The sequence below is a fragment of the Alosa sapidissima genome, chromosome 12 (genome assembly GCF_018492685.1).
Source record: "Alosa sapidissima isolate fAloSap1 chromosome 12, fAloSap1.pri, whole genome shotgun sequence".
NCBI classification, from domain to species: Eukaryota; Metazoa; Chordata; class Actinopteri; order Clupeiformes; family Clupeidae; genus Alosa; species Alosa sapidissima.
The window spans coordinates 21,012,051-21,029,162 of record NC_055968.1 but is presented as its reverse complement, the minus strand read 5'-3'; the positions used below and the strand labels follow the sequence as shown (position 1 = coordinate 21,029,162).

Below are 17,112 nucleotides of genomic sequence, written 5' to 3'. Positions count from 1 at the left end.
TCACTCTTCTCTTGCCTCCCTGACTAGTATATCATCCCTTTATCTGTCTTCTGACATACATGTCCAGTGTTTTAAATCTCTCGCTTGTTGACTCGGGCTCGGGACTTGTCACCGACGGACTTGGCTCGGATCCTTTTTTTTAAAAATCCCCAAGTCACTAATCAGTGCTTATCACATGGTTTTTGTTCCAGCATTTTAGTTTCTCAGACGTTCCATTTTTTCCGGCATTTGCTCCTGGTATTGTACTTTAACTATTAAATGAACTGAGAGATCAACCAGTGAATTTTTTTTTTCCTGAGAACTTTCTGTGTAGGTTTTCAGGTTCGAACAGAATTGTAAAGATGCCAGCTCTCTGAGCAGGGTACTGAAACATAAAGACAGACCAATAACAGGAGAAAGTATCCTAACTGCGGGGTTTAAATTTACACATTTTAGGGAACTAATATTACAGTTGCTACAGTTGTTGCATTACAAAAGAAGTGATGTTTCTCCACATAATTATATGTGAACTACCAGAGAATTTGACTATATCCCGTGCAACATTGTTCAAATAGTGTTTGCATTGTAACATCATAATAACATGTATTGTAAACAAATTCAAATGTTTTTGTGGTTCTGCATTAGAGCACATGGAAGGGCTTCAGAACATACGACAAATGGGGGATATGCAGACAAACAGCAACAAGGAGAATCGTTGTGAGAGGGACAGAGTGTGAGGGATGTTAATTAGCCTTATTCAGTGCATATGTGTCTCCTGAAAAGCCAAGGTCCTGAACAATGGAGAGGGGTTGGTTTGTTTACCCTGTCCTCTCTGTAGGGGGCCTTACATGTTGATTTCACACTCTCAGAGTAACAAATGTCCATGCCACGGGATAATCTAATCTGATCTTAATGATGCAGAATTCCAGCAGCAATTTATTTTTGAATACACATAGAACTGTAAAATGGTTCATGTTCTAAAGCTGTAATGGAACATGGGCTTCAACCATGAAAAGGAGTTTGTTTTCAACAAAACAGTTTGAATTTCTAAAGCAGAAAATGTAATTATTTGAAAGATTTAAAGCAAGAAATGGAATGATATTTAGATTTTTGTACTGCTGGATGTTATTTAAAACAAGACATACTCTAACAGAACAACTTTTTCAAATGTCTATATTTTAATTGGAATAGAGATATTGCACTAATAAAAAAAAGCTCAAGCCAATTACACATTTTTGAAAAATAACCAAAGTCATTTCACGGTGTGGTATGGAAACAATCAGAGGACCTTGCAATTAGCCTACAATTTACATGTCATTGTTCAGCAGAAGAAATAAACAAACTGATGTCGTGAAAAGACTTTGAATACATTTAACATTGTGCGATAACTTAGATTTTATAGTAGGTTACGTTTTATAGTCATTGCAAGAAAGTCAAGTGCGTCAGTATGGCATTTCAAAGAAATGGCAGATTTTTCATCAAGTAAAATCCACGAATGGGTTAAATTTGAGTCATCGAACCGAAGCTTTCAGAAGTTGAAAATAAGTGAAAATTCCTCCGCCATGCAAAGGAAAAAAATGTTTTTAAGTGCGATGTAGGCAGTAATGATCAGCGATACAACTCAAAAAATATTCTTAAACAGACTGAAAACAATCAGTATTTTCTTATATGTCAGAGAGTAGGTGGGACAAGACGGTCCAGATAATTATAGAGCGATCACAAGTAGAAAGGCAACCCCTTTCACATTACATAGATCCTCCCGTAACTTCTGCGGAAGCATACTGTTGAATGACTTGACTTCTGCGACAGGGCAAGAGGGGAGAAGTTTGGTGATTTAGCTAAGTTTTACCGTCGCTGAGAAGTGCCAAAGAAAAAGGATATAACGCAGTTTCGTGGGCACGACCCTGATGTTTGAAATACACAGGAGTATTATCTTTTGGCACACGACTTAGTTGTGAATTAGTATATCTGTGCACGTTATTGAAGTTTAATTACTCCAACCTGAGACGGAGCTCAGCCTCGCGCTGGTGACTCTATGTGGATTTTACAGAAAATATGGGCCAATTTCCCGGTATCTCTTCGGGCAAAGTTGTTTTCCTTGTAATTTGCTACACCCAGTTGTCATTCGGTAAGTGTCTGCTGTGTTTTTCTATTATCACCGTTTTACTTTGTAGTTGCCGAGTTAAAAACTTCGCATCTCTAAGGTTAACGTTAACGTGAAGTTTGGTTTCCCTGCGAAGTCCCAAAGCATCTTGACACCCGCTCTAGGAGCTGAGTTAGTTTGGAGTCAAAAATATTATTTACATCAAGTTGTTACAACTAGTTGTTGTCTCGTCAGAATCTATAGGTGACATGTACAGCTGTGGTTGTTTACTGTGAACTCCAAAATAATCTAACTGGCTAGACGTTAAATGTTTAACACACTGGAGGCTAACCTAGCTCTCTCAACTGCATGGTTGCCTAAAGTCAACGAAGTTTCCACTGGATGGAGTTGAAGAATAGAGGCTTTTTATTACCCTTTCAATATGATGTAGAATAGTGACGAGCTTTGTGAGTTGTTATAATCTGACAATTTCTGAATCATCGTGGTTATTTCGAAGGATGTGTCGAGTGTTGTGTTAGCAAGAAAGTTACACAAGCTGCTAGATAGTAGTCGAAGTCAGCACCGCTGTCCAGATGTGAACGTTAGCTAGCTATTCAGCACAGGCTCGGTCGTGGTTATTATTGAAGTGAACAGGACTCAAAATGGACTCCTGTCCTAATTTATATTGGGGAAATATAGAATGAAAATATAAAACTATGGGACGTTTGTGTCGTTTTATAACATTTCTACTTAGAAACTTGATATTTTTTCTGCCAGCGTCCTTGTCGACACAGTAAAACTGTAATCCGAATTTACAATAAAACAAATATGTATTAAGAGAGTTTTTGATACTTGGCTACTCTCGTTTTCTTGTTTTGTGGGTACATAAATAAACGAACAACAAGCTGTAAGATATACACAATAAAAAAACAACAACGTTAAACGTGTCGATCAAAGTGCATATATACCAGTACTCCTGGTATAGCCTGCTACTGATGCACGTCGATAAGCAAAGTCACGTTGGTGTAGCCTTCCTACACAAAACACCACGCACACATACCAAGGCACTTCTCTTTCTTACCATAGTATTTTGTGCCATTCAATAAAGCATGTGCCTTAAGTTTAGCCCATTTTACTCAAGTCTGACTTTGGAACCCCTCAAAGGAAAACAAGACAATATAGAATTGCTGCAGGCAGTGGAAGAAGTGGGTGGAATGTAGTTGTTGGTGTTTCACATTCCTCTCTTTCTCTGCCATTCTGAGGCGACTACTCTCACACACTCAAATTCACACTCTCTCATGCACACACACACACACACACACACACACATACATGTACAACACAGTCTCTGAAATGTTTCAGAATAACACCACGCTGCAGTGCACCTATTGTGTGAACCAGATGATGTTGTTTTTTGGTTTTGCGAGTATTAAATTTCATCCTGTGGGCTCATCTATTTTTTTCCAGTTTCTTTTTTTCCATGGCACACGACTTTGCATGGCCTGTGTTGCATGGGTCACGGCCAGCCGCATGTATTTACCCAGTTTAGACGGCTGTGATATGCGGTTGCCTGTGTGTGTGTATGTGTGCTGAAAAAGTGTGACTGAGTGATCCTCTTGTTTGTTGCCCGGGTCCGGCGCTGCCGCCTGGTGTGAAATGTGATTTATCGGGCTGCACGGCTCCCACCACACTGCAGTGGCACACTGAGCAGCATCTGTCTGACGGGCCCCCAGCCTACGGTCCTGCATTACTGCCTGCTGATGCTGCTTCCCACTGACGGCAGAGCGCACGGCTGCCGCCGCCACCACCGTCCTCCTCGCCATTGTTCCTCTGGGCCAGCAGTCGCTTGGCAGACAATGACAAGATTGCCCTGCCCTGCTGCTACCTCACTGTGCTGCTCCTCTGTGTGTGTGTGTGTGTGCGTGTGCGTGTGCGTGTGCGTGTGCACATTCTTGAGTCTTGGCCACCCTCCTTGTTTGCAGCACATGTGATGGTTGCACGTCTGTGTGTGTGTGTGTGTGTGTGTGTGTGTGTGAGAGAGTGAGTGTGTGTGTGTGTGTGTGCGTGTGTTCTGTGTTGCCTGCATTTCTGCAGGCTGTAAATAATGGCCGTGGAGGCGGAGGCGGCTGAGGGTGGATGTGGGAGCGCACATGCGGACAGGAACGTCATGGGAACGGAGGATCCAGATGTGGTTTCAATAAAAGCCCCCTTCCAACCCACTGTTGAGGGGGGAGGAGGGCTGCTCAGCTGAGGCTGAGATCTCTGGGATGAGCTGGGGCAAACACACTCTTTGTGGTGTTTGCGGGTTACAATCCAGGAAAAACATTATTTTAGTGTTTTAGTGTTTAACTTGTTTTGGTTAGACAATGCACAGTTGCAGTGCTGTTTTAATTTTGTGCTGTGAGGTTGCCAGGTTAAGCTCATGAACAGTGTAGCACTGGAGGTGAGGAAAATGAAGGGGGGAGAAAGAGAGAGAGAGAGTGTGAGAGAGAGAGAGAGAGGAGGAAAGAGGGAAACAGGGGAGCTTAACTGCCAGCATTGGTGGGGATTAAGGGTGCGTTGTGTCTGCACTGTTGAACAGGTTAGCAAATTAACAGGGAATTAAGATGTCCTGCATTCCAGCCACGGCATGGCACAGTAATCCTGGCACCATGGAGGGCAGTGGGGTGGGTTGCAGTGCCAGTCTGCAGGAAGACGTCTCCTCATCATCCTGGGGTGAGCCATGGGAGGTCCTGTCTCCCTTACAGCCATGGTCGCCATGTTAGAATTAAGAAGTCCTTAAACGGGCATTGGATTGTTTGTTGTTACACTCTTAGATGAATGTGTATTCTTGATGAAATAAAGAAAATACCTTGACCTCAGCATGACTCTTCTTGTTAGGAGGGCATCATGAAAAATGTGCAATCATTACATCCTTTCATTCACAATCATTAGGATGAAGGAGATAAAGAGTTTCACGAAATCTCTCAAATCATTGTTTAATTTGGCCTTTTAAAACTGCTTTGTTTCCACAGCAACATGGGCAGAAAGCGAGAGAGAGAGAGAGGCATAGAGAGAAAGAGAGAGAGGCATAGGGAGAGAGAGAGAGAGAGAGAGAGTGAGCAGCTTGATGCATTCGAGCAGTGCCAGGAAGCAAGGTCACTTCCCCACTTGGTGCGAACAACTTCCCCTCTCCCGTCCTGTGTGGACCGTGGCCAGTGCCCAGGGACTCCGGAGAGCGTGTGCGCACCGTTTGTCCTAGAGCCCCCTAATTACTTCCCCATATCACTCACTGACTATTAGCCCCCCTCGTCTGTCACTCGCATGCCTCTCTTATGCCCCCTCTGCTCCCCCTACCCCCGCCACACACACACACACACACACAAATAGACTGAAGCAGAAGTGCCCCTCGGGTGTGCTTCTGCCCCCCTCTATTCCCTTCCCTCAAGCCCTTGGCAGTGATGAGGGCCTGGAGGAGTGGCTGAAGGGGAGCTGAGGAGAGGCTCCGGGTCGGAGCTCTGCAGTGCTCTTGGTCAGCCGACTAGGCTGTCTGGAAATCTGCTGCTCAATGTGCAGCCCATTATGCGTGATTATCTGTGTCAATTTACAAATGAGCTAACCACTGAATGGCGCCAATTTTTTAGGCCTGTGTGTCTGCTCTGATTCGTACCAAGATCAACATGTGTTTACCAGCTTGTCCGAAGGAAGGCTATAGACAAAACTAGCAGGGGGTTTGCCTTGTTTGGCTTATTGTTGTATTTTGTTGGAATTTCCTTGTTTGCAAACGATATTTAATACGTTGGTACACCATAAGTTGAGGTGTAGACCTATGCTATATATATATATATATATATATATATATGTTGAGGGTAACTCGAAGGATTAGCGGGGGAAAAACAAAACAAAAAAACATGGTTTTACAACTAGGCCTATAAAATACACAAGTATGCAAGAAATGGCACATTTTATTGGTTTAAAGTTAAACTTTGGTAAAACCTTGTCCGTCTTCCTGAGTGTCCCTTTTTGTCTATAAGCACAGCCAGCCATTCTTCTACCAGCAATTTAAGCACGAGCATTAAAATAGCTCAGATATACGCAGCGTCGGACAACATTCAACCGCCGAATGAGTCTCTGTCTCTCTAATGTGGTTAACTTATCCTCCTCCGGCTCATTCCCGCGGCACAGGCACACACGCGTCGCCCTCTTAACATCTGGCCACATCAGTGGACGGCTGCGATGGCCCTGCCCTCTCATGTCTGTGTGAGTGGGAGAGAGAGCAAATCCAGAGGCACTTGAGCGCGAGAATAAGGTCAGACAGCGCCGAACGAGAAAGAGGGGAAAGACTCCTCAGACTCTAATTTGGGTAAGGGGGACAGAGGGAGGGGGGGGGGGGGGTAGAGAGAGAGGAAGAGAGGGGGATCGAGAGAGGCAGAAAGAGGGATAGATAGAGGGAGGGAGAGGGGGGGGGTAGGGAGAGTGGAAGAGGTAGAGAGAGAGGAAGAGAGGGGGATAGAGAGAGGCAGAAAGAGGGATAGATAGAGGGAGGGAGAGGGGGTGGGAGTCAGTGAAAAAAGAGCTGAGGCTCTTGGCGTGAGTTGCAGCTCTCCTGCCACCTCTGCTTCACATTAGTGCCAAACACCTTCACGCTCTCTCTCATCAGCGGGGATCACAGGCTGCTTCCACCCTGGCACAGTAAATCTCATCCGTTCAGCTTTTCCTCTCCTCTCCTCTCTTCCCCTCATCACTTCATTCTTGCCCCCAACCTCACTCTCTCTCTGTGTCTAGTTTTCTCTAAGTCTCACCAAAGGATGAGGAAGGAAACCTTCGGGCAGGCCTGCAGAATCTGTGTTTGTGTGTGTGTGTGTGTGTATACACTGGCTGTGAAGGTGGGAAGGGTTGGTCAGGGTTTTGTCTGCGGTGTGTTAAATGAGCTTTTTTAGATCACGCTGTCAGATTTCCCCTTGGACCTTTTATTTGGTTGTCCTTAGCCCCCTTCTCTCGCCTCTCCCTCTCTCTCTCTCTCTCTCTCTCCCTCTCTCTCTCTCTCTCTCTCTCTCTCTCTCTCTCTCTCTCTCTCTCTCTCTCTCTCTTCTCTGTCCCAACAAGAGTCAAATCTCCCACTTTGCTCTCAGCACAGGAGAGCCTACTCACTGGCCTTGCGGTGAGACTCAAAAACAAAACCCAGTGAAAGCTCTCTCTCTTTCTGGTTAGGGTGAGAGGTAGCAGATGGGCTTCCCCACCTCCAAAATACGGGACTTTGGTGTTTTGTGTGCATGTGTGAAATGACTTTGTTGTGGTTGTTGTTGTTTACTGGTGATGCAAGCCAGTGGTAAAGACCCTGTCTATCACCCACCAAAGCCACATTGACCTGTGGAGGTGAGGAGAATATAGAAGGAGTGGAACAGTGTGTAGAGAAGGGCAGTGGAGAGGAGAGGACGGGGGTGGGGGTGGGGGGGGGAGAGGAGATGGAGATGGAGGAGAAGAAGGTGGGTAAAGGCCTAGTCACACCAAGAACGATAACGATAATGATAACTATATCCATAACGATAAAAGCGTTCACACTGAACAACGAAAAACAAATTCTCTCCTTGGGTTAATGAATGTGACTGCTAAAATTCGATGGGTTCTGATTGGCTATTAGCATTTTATCATTGTGAAAATTGCTCTGAAAGTGATCCCTAACGATATCGTTCTTCATGTCGTTATCGTTATAGTTTATGTGTGAACGTCGTCATTCATATTAAATATTTATTTATAGTTATCGTTATCGTTATCATTCTTGGTGTGAATGGGCCTTAAAGGAGTGGAGATCACCGACCACCGGCAGCCGCGAGGTGAAGCCGCCAGCCGGTGCTGGTTGTGGGCTGCCTGCCCTGCAGTGGAAGCGCAGTAATTGGTGGCAGTCCGTCTCAAGTCCTGTGAGATCATCTCATCTGGCACACTGACAGGGTGGATGTGGAGCTCGTCAGACCAGTCAGGACTGAGCCAGCGCTCTCTTGCTCTCTTTCTGTCTTTGTCACTCTCTCCCTCCCTCCCTCTCCTTTCATTCTCTCACTCCCTTTACCCTCTCTCTGCTCCCCTCCCGCGTCTCTCTCCCACTCTCTTTCTACCACCCCTCCCTCTACTTACTTAATGGCTTTTCAACTCACCCCCCCCCCCCCCCCCCCCGGCCTCGGCCTGTTCTCTTGGCATTCCCCTCTCCATAAACTTTCTCAAACCTCCCTCCGCCTCCCTTTCTCACACAGCTCCCCAAGTCTGTTTTTTTTGTCCTTTGCTCTGGGCTTGTCTGCACTTCATTTTTCTCTTCTCTCTCTCTCTCTCTCTCTCAGGCAGAGCGGTATTGTCGCTGGGGTGTACTTAGGAACAAAAAAGAGAGAGAGAGACTCAAGCGCTTTAAAAGAAGGTGCATTCAGGCATGTCAGAGACTAACTGCACTGCGCTGTTATCACAGAGAGCAGATTTTTCAATTAGGCCTAGTCACATTTCTGTATTCTTGCTCTAACTGTACTGATATGCACCAATACACTTTTCCCCTTTCCATTGTGATTGGGATTACAATGCCTGAGTTTTGATATCTGCCCATATTAATCTCAGTACCGATACAGAATTCTTTTCTCTTGAATATTGATCATTTATATCAATGGTATTGTGATCATTGTCGCTGGGATTATGTGTAAGGTTAAGTTGCATGACGTTTTAGTGAACCACATAGCACTAATTTCTAAAATAGTGAAAAGATACACAAAGAAATATTTAACTTGTGTGTATATGTATTGCGAATGTGTGTATGTGTGTATTGTGAATTCCAAAGCCATGTAACCTATTTGGAGCAATTTATTTTGAGTTAAAAATTGCATACCACATCTCAAGAGTCAAAGATAGTATTTTTGAACCGAAACGGCCACTTGTGTCAGCAGTATTTGCTGAGCTTCTATGGTCCGCTTGGGCAGTCATCCCAGATAAAAAGAAAGTATTCGCATGAACTGCTGCCAATCCACAGACACTCTCGGCTAAGGATGAGCCGAAGCACTATCTGATAAGATGGTGGAGATATGTAACGTAGCGCCACAGTTATGAAAATGATATGTCTCTGCTCCGGTGGCCTGATATCCAAAAATGCATGTCCTGTCAAGTTCAGGATGAGGTGAGGTTGGCTATAACCACTTCCTTCCTTTTTTTTAACAAAATTTGATTATTATGTCTCGCATTTGTTGTTTTATCAGGGAGTCATGTATGAAAAATACACAGTGAAATGTTGAAATGATCCGCATGTTTAGAAAGAGATGAGGTAAGCTCTAATGATTCAGAGTCATGCTGCAGATGTTTGTTATATCACAATAGAGCTTCTTATGAACTGGAAATCATTGCAATTTGTGTATTATGCTAAAGGCAGAGGAGATTGTCAAATATCTATGTCGCATATTATTGGCTGTTATGGTCAGTAGAGAAAGGCAGTAGGATGTATGGGAAGTGCAGGAGAGCCCCTGTACCAGTCACTTTCACATAGATGACTGTTGTGGGTCTACAGGATCTGAAATTCAACTCAGTGAAAACAGATGTATCAGGACGTACTCATAGTGTTGTAGTAGATTGGTAAAACCTTAGTCAGAACGTAACTCATGCTCATGGCTTTACTTTTTTTTTCCGTTAACCCCTTTCTTTTCTCTTGATAAACCCCAAACCCAACCCCTTGTCTGTCTTCCTCTGATCTGGTGCAGTGTTGAGGGTATTTCCTGCTTACCTCTTACAAGTGCACATCACGGTCAGCCAGCGGCAGCGCACAGGAAGAACACTACTATTAGTGTTGAGTGCACTTCCTGTGAGTGTGTGTCTGTCGCTGTTGCTGTGAAATCATCTGACTTCAGTCCTCAGGCCTTGCGCAGTGTGAGGCCTGTTTGCTAGGGCTGAACTCTTCACCCAATCAAGCGCTCATCTGTTTTCCTAGAGTGGTGTTACTTTAAAAATGTGTGTGTGGGGGTTTCAGAATGTTGTTTTCTCTGAGGTAGAAGAGATAGAGGGGATGGTTAAAGATGTGGCTAAGAAGATTTTTTTTTTTGCAGTCTGTTATGCCATGTTATGACCCTCTTGTGGATCCTTGTAATCAATCTTTTAGTTAATGTAATTTATATTTAATTAATGTTAATGTGATAAAGATGGTGTATGTGAATATATTTCTTTTTTTTTTATTTTTTATTTTTACTAATTTGATTGGATGTAGCCTACGTAGTTTTTTCCTCATTTGTGTTTCTCAGATAGGCCTACTCGTGCACAATTTTGAATTTGTGATGCCACTTTTCCTAATTTAATTCAAACATATTTTCCTGTTGCCGTCATCAACTTCACATACAATATACTTTCTTGTTATGTCAGATCAGCTGAACATTACCAGAGGGTTTTCTTCACCCCAGCGTTGGGATGCGTGTTGGCTAAACAATAAACAAAAGCAGCTAAAATAGCGATAGCATACCGTAGCGTAGCGGACCGTAGCGTAGCGGAGCTTTGTGGTTCCATTGTCCTAGGCTGTCTCAGTATCAACCCCTTTAGTGTGTTTGGCTTCCTCTGCAGTGACTTACCTGTCTGTCTGTATGTCTGTCTGGTGTGCTGTCTGGCTCACTGTCTGCTTTCTATGGGTTTGGATGTCTGTTTTTATTTTGGCTTGTGTTTTCTTTCAGACTTTTTGTTGTATGTATGTGGCTTTCAGTTTTTCAGAAAATGCTAAATGCTCTCTGTGTCTGTGTCTGTGTGTGTGTGTGTGTGTGTGTGTGTGTGTGTGTGTGTGTGTGTGTGTGTGTGTGTGTGTGTGTGTGTGTGTGTGTGTGTGAGTGAGACGTTGGTTGTCTCACCACACAGTGTCTCCACGATCTGAGTTAACGGGGGGAAAAACAGTGGCGTAGACCCGAGTGTGTTTTTTTTTTTTTTTTTTTTTGTCAGTCTGGTTTAATGACGTTTGTGTGTTTTGTGTTGTGCTACAGCTCTGCAGTGCCTGGATACTACAAAGCCATGTGTGAACAACGCCACGTGCCACAAGTACACCAATGCCACTGGATACTGCAGGTAAGGAAGACCCCAAGACGTGTTTTCCCATCCGTAAAGCATAGATCCAAGTCACTTCCATTGTGTTGCTTGCGTTGCAACATTGCGTTGGCTGTAGATAGCATCAAGCTTCTCCTTAACAGTATTTTTATGGAGATTTATATGTGCATATGAATCATAGTGGTTGTATGACTAGTGGACATTTTTTATTGTTTTTGTCAGAATCAAATCCAGACTAGGGGTTTTGAGCGATATCAATCGTTGGCACAGTGAGGCTATCCTCTGCTGTCAGATATGGTGTATAATCACTCGTCTGTGTGCAATGCTATTTTGGTTAGGCATGATGTATGCCTGTGCTTTTTTTCAGGGGGGAGTGTGTTCTGGATTGTAATTATGCCGTAACTTAAAAGTGCTCTGACAACTCCCCAGAACATATCACCAAAATGAATGGCCTGCCGTTGAACCTATCGCGTTGCATTTAATGGGTTGTGAAACGTTCGCTCAGCTCGTTCCCAGCGCTGGCATCTCGGAAGCTGATCAGCGGCTCTGCCAGTCAAGCGGACGCCCCGCATCTCACCAACACAAAAAAAAAAAAAAAAATACAAACATATTTTGGAATTATTTTTCAAACAACTAGCTTCATCTTGGTCTTTAAGTGAGGTTTGTATATTTGAGGGTCGTCTGATGATCCATTGCGTTGAACGCTGTTAATTCTCAGGCCTAGTAGCTGCTGCTCTGGAAGGGAAAGGCGAGCCAAGTGACCTATGAGTCTGAGCTTTAGCAGCAGATTGAAACAGCACCCCCCAACACACACACACACAGACCACACTACCTCTGTGTCACCCCACACCCACAACCCGCACGCTATAGAAAAGAGTCATTGTGAGAAAATCTCATTATGTGTTTATTAGAGTTTCATCATATTAAAGGCAAGTGGTGAAACACAAATAGCACGCTTTCCTAGTGTAATTATGGGCCCCCACTCCCCCAGAACCCCCTCTACACACACACATACACACACACACAGAGAGAGAGAGAGAGAGAGACACACACACACACACACACACAAAGAGAGACACACTCTTCGCTCACAAAAGCTCAGTTGGTTAATAAAGGCAGCCAGTATGTTGCTGACACACTGTCTGAGAGCGTTGAAGTCCTGGAGAGTTCAGGGCTGAAAATGGCTGCCAGGTTGTGAGTGCTGTGTGTGTGTGTGTGTGTGTGTGTGTGTGTATGTGTGTGTGTGACTGTGTGTATGTGTGTGTGTGGTTGTAAACTCATAGTGGAAGTTTCCCCAACCCTGGGCAACCCTGGCAGAATTAGTAAGACTTTCTGTGTAGGTGATTTTTTTTGTTTCCTCTGTACTACCCATAGTGTAATTTTTTGACATATAGATTTTACAGGAAGATGCGTTCATGTCTGTAAGAGTGGTTGGCTAAGATGGGTGTGTTTTAAAGCAAACAGACCGGTGGAACAGCAAGCCTTAAGCCAGGGTGTGAGAAGCTGTGTGTCACCTGTTTGCGGCCTTGTGTGTGTGTGTGTGTGTGTGTGTGTGTGTCGCACGTGTGCTGAATATGCACATCACACACACACACACACACACACACACGTACCCTACAGCATAACTAGACTCTGAACAGGTTAAATGAGTTCCTGAACAGAAGCGGGAACCAATTCCATGTTCAAGTCTGCCAGGTTTTTTAACCTTAACATGGCCTTCTAACAAGCGATGAACCAGTTACAGAAGGCAAAAGAAGGAACATGCTATCAGCATGTTGCTATGCTATCAGCACTTTAACATCCGTTTGAAAGAAATGTTACGTTTCTTCTCTCCCTCTCCAGTCATTGCTCTCTTCCTGCCGTGGTGCAGAAATGTGGAGGGTTAATACCTGAGCTTAGTGCCTCTCAGACTGGAACCTATTTTTTTCCCCCTCAGATGAACAAGATCTCTTTGTCTTGCACTGAGGCCACAGCCATGCAAACTTATTAATTCTGTGTTCTCTCTCGCTCCTGCCCAGCCCCCCTCCCTCCCTCTCTCTTTTTTTCTCCTCATTCTTTCTCTCTCTCTCTTTCTCTCTTCTTTCTGTCTGCATTAGACAAACAAACTCTCTTTCTTTATTCCCTACTCTCATATTTGATATCTCCTCTCTCTCCGGAAGAGAAAGAGAGTGTGGTCTGTGTGAGCTTGTGTGTGTATTGTTTGTGTGTGTGTGTGTGTAGTTGTTTGATCTGACAGGTAGAATTTGCCCTAGGGTAAGGGGAAGAAGAGAGGGGGTAAAGAAAGGAGGATGTCTTTTAGCAGCGGAGGAGCCGTAACATGAGAAGTACCTCTGCTGAATGCTGAGAGAGAGAGAGAGAGAGAGAGAGAGAGAGAGTAAAGGAAGGACAGGGAGTGGGGGTGATTGAGATAGATAGAGAGAAAGAAAGAGAGAGAGGGGGGGTAAAAGAAGGAGAGGGAGTGGGGGTGATGGAGATAGATAGAGAGAGAGAAAGAGAGAGGGAGAGAGAAGGCACTCTGGAGGAATGGATAGAGGAGGGGGAAGGTGAGGAGAAAGGAGAGAAATTACTCTGTCACGGCCTTTCCCTCATCACTGCCACTCACTCACCCTACCACCAGCCCCTCCCTCCCTCTCTTTCTCCCTCTCTCTCTCTCTCCCTTCCTCCCTCCCTCCCTCTCTTTCTCCTTCTCTCCGTCCATCTCTGACGCTGTGGTTGTGACGGCTGAGAGACGCCCCAGGGCAGCACTCACCTGGGCTCTTAATCCCCGCCCTTCACATGCTCTCTCTCCCTCTCTCTCTCTCTCTCCCTCTCCCCCCCCCCTCTCTTTTGCTTCCCCCTCTCTCTCTAATCCTTTCTCTCAGAATAAGAATCAAAATATGTTTTATTGGTCAAGTATGATGACACACGTAAAGAATTTGGCTCCAGCTGTCTCTAGCAGGACGCGCCACTGCCCGTCACGTTTGGTGTAACCAGTTTCATGGGAACTAATTGTTGCAGCATACGCTCCATGGACGAAACACTTCAGTTACAGGCTTTTTGTAGACAGCCTGTTAGTCTCCTGTTTCCAAGCAGCGCATCACTCCAGAGCCAAGTTCACTGAGAGAGGCTTCATGTGCTTGTCCACAGACTCATTTCTGTAGTCTACTTGCTTGTCTATGTGACATGCTAAATTGAACATCCACCCGACTCCATTTTCTCAATAACTGTCAAACTGTCGCCACTCTCTCTTTTGAATTTAATGGAACATTGATGTCGGAGTGATTGCCAGCAGTGAAGAGTCGGCGGGTGGGCACGGTTCCGACATTCTTGCCGCCTGCGTGCAAGAATCGAGAACACAATTTTGAGGTGGCAGAGCAGGCCGGGCACTTCAGTTATGAGTTATTTTGCAGATGACAGGCGGGAGGGTGCGGGCCAGAGAATGGTGACCGTTGCAGTGTGGTAGTGCAAAAAAAAGTGACTCTTGTATCTATTCATCTCTCTTTCTTTCTTTCTTTCTTTCTTTCTTTCTTTCTCTCTCTCTCTCTCTCTCTTTCTCTTTCTCTCTCTCAGTAGCTTTTCCTCAAAATCTCTTGTAGTCTTCAACTATTTTCCTTTTTTCCCTCTTGTCCATACATTTCTTCCTGTACGCTCGACCACGCTTAATTTGTTCTGAGGCGCAAAACTCACCTGATGTTCTGACTCAGAGGTAGAAAACCAGAAAGATAGGAGAGAATTGAGAGTGTGGGTCACACAAGTCACACCTTTTCTCAGAAAACCGGTTGGCAGGCCGTCCGTGGAGCATGCTGTGTGTCATGGCCCAGTCAGTCTGCTTCTCCATCTGCAGCTTAAGTCAACAACAACACATCTGTGTGTGTGTGTGTTAAGGGGCAGAGGCTGTGATTTACTTTAGAGTCCACAAAGTCCATACAGACACGCACGCACGCACACAAACACATAGACACACACACACACATACACACACACACACGCGCGCCCACACCCCCCCACAGAGCAGACTGATAAGGTGTGTAGGGCACCTTGAGCGCCGGGATCTGAAGCCTGGTGTGCAGGCAGAGGGATACACTGATGCGCCCGCAGTAGGCGTGTGGGGGAAGAGAGATAGGGCTGTTTGGCCTGGGATTGGACATGTGAAGGAGGGTTAAGGCGTGTGTGTGTGTCTGTCTGTCTGTCTGTCTGTCTTTCTGTGTGTGTGTCTGTCTGTCTGTCTGTTTGTCTGTCTGTCTCTGTGTGTGTGTGTGTGTGTGTGTGTGTGTCTGTTTGTCTATCTGTCTTTCAGTGTGTGTGTGTGTGTGTGTGTGTGTGTGTGTGTGTGTGTGTGTGTGTGTGTCTGTCTTTGCACATTCGGCTGTTGAAGGGAAGAGGAGACAAGCACCATTCATCATTGCCAACTTGGTTGATAGGGGGTTGTCAGCATGGTCAAGAGGAGCTGTCTCTTTGAAGGGAGATCTGAACAGTGACACACACACACACACACACACACACACACACACACACACAGAGATACAGACCCTTATACGGGGAGGCGTTGCAGAGCGGTGGGGAATGTGGCGACCAGCTTCTAAACCCGCGGGACACCCCACCGACAAGTGGTGCTCTGTGACTGAGAGCCGCGGTGATAATGAGCTCGGCGATAAGCGGAAGCCGACTCCATAATCGGCCCTGTGTGTCTTCCTCCGCTGTGCCGGACCGCTCACTCTTGTGCTCGCTGCATCACAAACAGGAATTCTCTAAACCAGAGAATTCTCTCTCTCTCTCTCTCTCTCTCTCTCGCTACAATAATGGAGCGATCAGACACACGCACAAAGACACATATACATAGGCGTGTGCACACACACACACACACACACACACACACACACACACACACACACACACACACACACACACACACACACACTGCACACTGGTTCCCTTTTTCTTAGACCAGGCCTCTTTGTTTTGGCCTGTTCTGGACTGTTCTGAGATCAGGTAGAGCTGTGAGTAACTCCTCTATGGCAGCTTCTCAATGTCTCTTGACCACAGTGTGGCATGACAAGTGGTAGCCCGCTCCGCCCTGCTCCTCCTCCCCTGTCCTCCTCCTCCTCCTCCTTTCTTCTTCTTCTCCTCCTCCTCTTTTTCTCTGCTCTCCCACTCCCACTTTCTTCAGTCAGTGCCCCCAGGCGCCCCCCATCTCTGTAATTCACTCCTCCTTCCTCGCTATTAATTTCTTTCCTTTTTCTGTGCCCCCCCCACCCCCCAACCCCCCTTGCCGGCGCTCTGTCATGTGTGTTGTTTTTGTGGTCTCTTTATTCTCTGCGGAAAATTGGCAGAAGCTGGAGATGGAGCGAGAGGGAGAGAAAAGAGGGAGTGAGAGAGAGAGAGAGAGAGAGAGAGAGAGCGCGAATGAGAGACCGAAAGAGAGAGTGAAGAAGGGAGGCAATGAATGCTTGTCTAAAAATAATGCCTGCCATTTCATGTGCATTTTGGAACGAAAAAAACTGGGGAGAGAGAGAGAGAGAGAGAGGCATGTGGCTTCTAATCTTCTCTGTGGCTTCTGTCAGAGTAAGCAGAATACTTCGAAAGAGAAGGAGAGAATAGTCAGGAAAAGAGAAGGAGAAAAATGATGGGGAGAGGTGACGAGAGAGAGAGAGAGAGACGCAGCTACTGTGTTTGAGAGAAAAAGAGGAAAATTAGAGAGACTTAGGGGTGGGGTAACGCTTAGAGTTAAGAGTTAATAAAACCCTGCCCATTGGGTTGAACTGCGGCAAAGCACTCCACTCCTCTCCCCTCTCTCTTTCTCTCTCTCTCCTCTCCTTTGCTCCTCTCTTCCCCTCTTTTCTTTCCTCCGCTCCTCTCTCCCTCTTTTCTCTTTCTCTTCTCTCCTCTCCTCCCTTGCTCGCTCTCTCTCTCTCTCTCTCTCTCTCTCCTGCTCCTCCCCTCCTCTGTGCTCGTCCACTCCGACACAGTGAGGTCGGCTGGAGAACTGTGCCAAAAGTGAAGGGGATTTTTATGCACTCCCCTCAACAACACACTCCACACAACCCAGCCCCTCTACACCA

The 17,112-nt window shown here is 45.6% G+C and overlaps 1 protein-coding gene across 1 annotated transcript in view; it reads left to right on the top strand.

The window, feature by feature from the left end:
• The first annotated feature begins 1,777 nt into the window (after positions 1 to 1,777).
• Positions 1,778 to 17,112, top strand: part of notch2 (notch receptor 2) — a 47,677-nt gene continuing 32,342 nt past the window's right edge. Inside the window, exons 1-2 of the mRNA XM_042056386.1 lie at positions 1,778 to 2,107; positions 11,014 to 11,095. Coding sequence (XP_041912320.1) covers positions 2,035 to 2,107; positions 11,014 to 11,095 — 155 coding nt within the window. The 5' untranslated portion in view covers positions 1,778 to 2,034. The remainder of the gene's footprint in view (positions 2,108 to 11,013; positions 11,096 to 17,112) is intronic.